Source organism: Pygoscelis adeliae, unplaced genomic scaffold (genome assembly GCF_000699105.1).
Source record: "Pygoscelis adeliae isolate BGI_AS28 unplaced genomic scaffold, ASM69910v1 Scaffold308, whole genome shotgun sequence".
Taxonomy (NCBI): domain Eukaryota; kingdom Metazoa; phylum Chordata; class Aves; order Sphenisciformes; family Spheniscidae; genus Pygoscelis; species Pygoscelis adeliae.
The window spans coordinates 1,386,132-1,391,890 of record NW_008825306.1 but is presented as its reverse complement, the minus strand read 5'-3'; the positions used below and the strand labels follow the sequence as shown (position 1 = coordinate 1,391,890).

At 47.1% G+C, this 5,759-nt stretch overlaps 1 protein-coding gene across 1 annotated transcript in view; it reads right to left on the bottom strand.

Moving 5' to 3' along the window:
• The window catches only part of HHAT (hedgehog acyltransferase), a 102,295-nt gene extending 96,551 nt beyond the window's left edge, over positions 1-5,744 (bottom strand). The window contains exons 1-4 of the mRNA XM_009330207.1: positions 5,651-5,744; positions 4,185-4,252; positions 2,346-2,459; positions 1,512-1,706 (exon numbers count right to left, since the gene is read on the bottom strand). Coding sequence (XP_009328482.1) covers positions 1,512-1,706; positions 2,346-2,459; positions 4,185-4,252; positions 5,651-5,744 — 471 coding nt within the window. The remainder of the gene's footprint in view (positions 1-1,511; positions 1,707-2,345; positions 2,460-4,184; positions 4,253-5,650) is intronic.
• Between the last annotated feature and the right edge of the window lie 15 nt (positions 5,745-5,759).

Sequence of the window (5,759 nt, the reverse complement as noted above, 5' to 3'; positions counted from 1 at the left end):
AGGAATGCCATTATCTCTCTCAGGTTTGGTCCAGTAATACAATATCCAAACCAGTTGGCAACCCTACTGACAGCTGAGGGACTGCTAGGACTGAAGCCAAGGCTGCAGTTCAGATCTGAAGAGAATCAGTCAGTCCTGAGAAACTCTGAGGCTGGAAAGATGCTACTGAGCCTTAATCAAGTTTTTGACACTCCCTGTCACAGCCAGTTCCAACAACAAAAACACATCAAAAAACTTGGAAACATCAGCAAACGTAGTTTGGCTGATAACATTTGTATTGCAGTGGGCCCTTTCCTCCCCTCAGAGAGACACAAACCTCTCTACACCACATGAAGAGACCCTACCCACTCATCTCCCCTCTGCCCTTCCCCTGAACATCAGGACAAGCCTTGTAACACATGCCCAGTTTTTGCCCTTAGTCAAAGGAAATGTCCTTGTTGCATTTACTCACAACTGAGCAATGGTTTCTTTAAAATCTGTACTGCTCAGCTGTGCTTGTTTTGGCTGGGAGAGTTAATTTTCTTCACAGCAGCTAGTATGGGGCTACGGTTTGGATTTGTGCTGGAAACAGTGTTGATAACACAGGGATGTTTTCGTTACTGCTGAGCAGTGCTGACACAGAGTCAAGGCCTTTTCTGCTCCTCACACCCCCCCCCCCCCCCGCCAGCCAGGACAGCTGACCCCAACTGACCAAAGCGATATTCCACACCATATGACATCATGCTCAGCATATAAAGCTGAGGGAAGAAGGAAGGGGAGGACATTTGGAGTAATGGCATTTGTCTTCCCAAGTAACTGTTACACATGATGGAGCCCTGCTTTCCTGGAGATGGCTGAACACCTGCCTGCCAATGGGAAGGAGTGAATGAATTCCTTGTTTTGCTTTGCTTGCGTGGCTTTTGCTTTACCTATTAAACTGTCTTGTCTCAACCCACGAGTTTCCTCACTTTTACTCTTCTGATTCTCTCCCCCATCCCACCAGGGGGGGTGAGCAAGCCAACTGTATGGTGCTTGCAAAACTGAGCTTGCACCAACCAGTTGTGAGCAAGCAACTTGTTTGGTACAAATCAAAGTGTTGGAGAAACAGTCTCCTTTTCCATGCAGAAGCCTGCAGTCACCAATAAGGTATGGTCAGGCTTGAATAAGCAACTCTTGGATATGAACCCAAAAACCAGCACCTTAAATTGGTATGATTACAGCTCCAAAGAACAAGAAATATGTTTAGTAGAGCACTAGTAAAGTTATTATCATACTCTAGCTCTACTGAACACCACTTATACATTAAGGCATACACTTTCATCTCCGTGCACTGGCCAGCATGATTAAGAAATACGACTTTTCTAACTGGAGAAGCTCCAGCATGAGTCACTGCAGCTCAACTCACTAAGGTTTTTCAAGCCATCCTCTGCTTACACCAACTGAAGGGACAGTACTCTGTCAAAAAGATAGCTGCCATAATTAAAAACACCACCATAATTAATTTGATGCTTAGTTAGTCCTTCTCACATTACCTTGGCTTCTTCCACAGCTGGTATGCGTAAAGTGGATAGCAGGATAAGGGAGCACAACCATGTCAGAAGTGACAGCTGAAACTGAGCCACAGCAAATGAAATAGTTGCATGTAACAAAATGACAGCAAAGCCCTTGATTCCCAGTAACAACCAGCAGGCAGCCATTCCATAAACCATCAAGCACCATGGTTTATACTGTTAGAAAAAGAAAAATGAACAATTTTTAGTTTGATTATTTCTAAAGCAAAAAAGTACTCAATATCTGTGTTGTCCTACACAGGGTATACAGTAGAAACGAACACAGTCAACAAGGTTAAGAACACATAGGAACAATACAGAGAAACCCAACTGTATCCATAAAGATGGAAGGGAAGGGGTTTCTGTAGCAGCATGCGTGAAACCCAGAGCCTCCCTGATCTGGGGGAGAACATAACTTCCTCCTTTCCTTCCCCAAACTAGCAGGTGTGTCACCACATGCCAATCATTTCCCACAATCATGTAATCATTTAGCAATCATGCCAAAACCCAAGCAGTCATCACTTCAGTCTCGGAAGGGAATAACTACACCCATCTTTTGTGTACAGGTCAAATGACACTGGTTAATGGTCCACAACAAAGCACAGGCTTTCAAGGGTTGGAGGCTGAAGTCTCCAAACACAGACCTAAGGCAACCTACCTACTTGCTCTCACCTGTGCATAGTTACAGACACACTCACACAATTCACCCCACAGAATGGGATTTCCCACACTCAGTAGCCTCAATGCCACATTTCCCATGCCCTGAGTAAACTGAAACCCACAGAAACTCCCTGCTGTAAAGAAAATTATACATACCTTCTCCACCAAGAGCCTGGACACTTGTGATACCAGCAGGTGACCAGCCAGAAGCCACAGTATACGTTCCCTTCCCCATTCTATCCAGTAGCTCCATTCAAAGTCCATGGGGTCCTGGGATATCAAGGGAGCTGGTCACTATATATATCTGGCCATAAAAGCATGTTCTTACAGGACAAGGAAACATCTCCATAACACACTAGCTCCATTACCCAACACCACAGAACTCAGCATCTGGGGAATGTCTTGTTTCAGCAACACAGTCTGACCACTTATAGCAGTGAGCTCCGACAGCTCCATTTTGACTTCTAATGGTGTGAAATTCAGCAAAAGAACTTTAGATGGTGTCGTGACTCCTAGGCCCCATGCTAGCACTGAACCTGACCGAGCAGCGATCACACCATGGGAGTTTTCTAACCACAAAGCAGGCAGGGAGGCACTCATACACACACCCCTACTCCTCAGGACATGGAGAACAGGCTGGTGACTACAGAGAGATGCAGCCTGGAACAAGGGTCCCACTTCTCAGGGCTTCCCAGTCCAACATGTCCTTGCTTTGGTTCCCCATCGGGAAGCTTCTCAGGAAACAACAAATTAGTCTGCTACTACTGTCCCTGACCATCTCTTCAAACCCAACAAATTCACACCCCTGCTTGCCCTGATCCTTTTAATTTTAGGATCCTTTTCCTTTAGAAAGAAAAAAAACAAAACAGTTTTGGACTATCCTTAACTCATGCGTAGTTTAGCCAGGAACTTTTCTTTTTTCAACTTCTGTCAGCCTTTTAAGAAAGGCAACATAGAAGCAGAGCACTGCCTTCCCTGCGCATGCCCCTCACTGCTCCTGAGGGACTCAGACAGCAACTCTGCTCTGCCTTGGAAAACTAAGAGGTTGGGTGAAAAGGCACCTTGCTGGAAGAGAAGTTTTACTCCCCATTTCAACAAAGCCTAGGTGGGATCAGATGAAGTCAGGTCAGCTAGAGATTCCTGTGCCATAGTGTTTTTATCTAAATTAGGTAAGAGGGATCAGCTGACAGCCCCATGTCCCATACAGAGCCCCACTAAAGTTCATCTCGACAACTGCTTTATGGATTTTTCAAAAGCACAGGTCAAGGGTCCCTTACCAGCAGCGATGGTGGGCCTAAACACCAAAATACTTCCACAGACATGGAAGTGTCTGTGGAAGTGCATTCCCACTCTTGTGTAAATCATCCTCAATATCAGTTGCATTATTGCATGCATTAGCTGCACTTCTTCAAAAGGATTTGAGGTCAAAAGCAGGCAAGGGCTGGGGGGGGGAGGGTTGGTTGGTTTTTTTGTTTGGGGTAGAGGTGTGCTAGTTTTCTTACTAGGTTTTTTTTTTTTTTAAGACCAACCATGTGTCTTTAAGCCCTTATGCCTCAAAAATCTGTTCTCCTCTATGCTGGACTACAGGCCAACCAAGAGGGAAATGCATGTTCATTGATGTTACGCATTATCCAAACCATCCAGTGACAGGAAAAAGGGGAAAAATGCTGCAGGAAATGTCAAGGGTGATTTTAACTTTTAGGGCCAAACAGTAAAACAGAAAGTTATTAAGTGATGTAACGAAGGAGAAACACTTAGGCCAGGGATCAAGAAACAAAGCTTTGGTTATGATTCTCAGATTTAGACACACTTGGCAAGTCCCTCTTCCTCATTAGAAACAATAAGACTAAAATTAACTATGAATATCCAAATCTACAAAGTTAGTACAAACCTCTGAAGCTAAGTCAGAAGCTTGGGTGAATAAAGGGCATGGAAACATGATGTTAGCATTATTGCCACAAAACAAAATGTGCTGGTTCCAGTCACCCATCCTACCTTTTTGAGGCCCTGAAAGAGAATCCCTGGTTCCAGCCCAAACTTTCTGTCCATCGCAGCTTCATACTCTGCAGAGAAGAACAAACCTTTGCTAAGGACACGGCAGCCAGAGAAGGGAGAGCTGGGGATGTGGTCTCTGCTGCTCAGGAGCAACATGTTCTCACATTGCCTCCACCGATGGGGATACTCGGAGCCAGGGAAGGGCATGTCACAGCTCACCAAGTGAGCTGCCCGACCAGGCCACAGCTCTGCCCCGCAGCAAAGGCAAAGTCACTGAGTTGCCCAGAACCTGTGGTATGATTCCCCTTACAACTGGGGCAGTAGCAGACAGCAACCAACCTTTTACCACACAGGACCTGCACTAATCCCCATTTCTTCTCTTTCAGGGCTGCCTGGCTTCTCCCACCAGAGCAGAAGAGACACACAGACCTGACAGTGACCAGTACTGCCAGAGCAGGGCAAAGCCACTCAGAGAAGCTGCCTCCAGAGCGCGTTCCCATGCAGCCTTTTGTCATCTCTGCAGAAGGCATGCTGTATACATGGGTGCACAGCCCTGTACCCATTTACCCAGCATTTTCTTCACTGCCCTGTAAGTGCCTTTCTGGCACTCCTGTTCTTCCCTTAAGCACTTCCGAGAGCCAGCTAGGATCATTAATGTAGAACACCTTGCTGATAAAGCCTAATAAGACAGTACACATTTCCCTAACGAGCCTCTCTAACTATTCTTTTATTAGATAATACCATCTTCATTTCCCTTAAAATACCGATGTGCTAGAACACAGCTTCTTTTCATCTATAAATTGTATTTAAATTGTTGAAAACCCCACCCCTCCTCTGCACTACAGAGCCCCACTGAACCAAAACCAAGCCACCGTAGCAACTTACAAGAGGTTACACAAGGCACAGGCAGGTGTTTGGAAACAAACTGACCCCAAAGCTGCACAGACAACCCAGCCACTGCTCCGAGCCCACAACACAACACAGGAGCCCCAAAGCTCCAGGCAGGGCACCATCCACCTGCCCTGGGGCCTCCCTAGCTTCAGTCCCTAGCAAGTACCATCAGGAGGCACAACTGCTTCTGAACCACCCACCTCCAAGGGGCTGCAGGTGACCAGCCAGGAAAAACCCTAATTCAGACACAACTTTCCTGAACTTCCCTCACCTGAGTAGCTGAGCTTCAGAGGTCTCCCTCATCTCTTCCCTGACAGCCGAGTGCCAGGACACCACTGCCAAGGGCCTTCCCAGCACTTCAGGTAGAAAAGCCTTGGGACAAAGCGCTCTGCCCAGCTGGCATCCGGCTACTGCTTCCTCACACAGGGCTGGTTTGCAGCCAGGAAGAGCACAGGCACTCCTTGCAGAGGAGCAGAGTAGAAACCTACCTAGAGAGGACAACGCAAGCTGAGCAGCCTCACCAGCCGAGGGCAGGAAGCGTTGCAGAAGCGAGCACGCGCACGTCGCAGACTTACTTCGAGACACTTGGTGCGCTTCGTAGAAAGCATAGAGGTGAGAGCCCACGGCGAGGAGCCCGTAGAGACGCCTTTCCCAGGCCGGCAGCAGCATCGGCCTGGGAGCTGC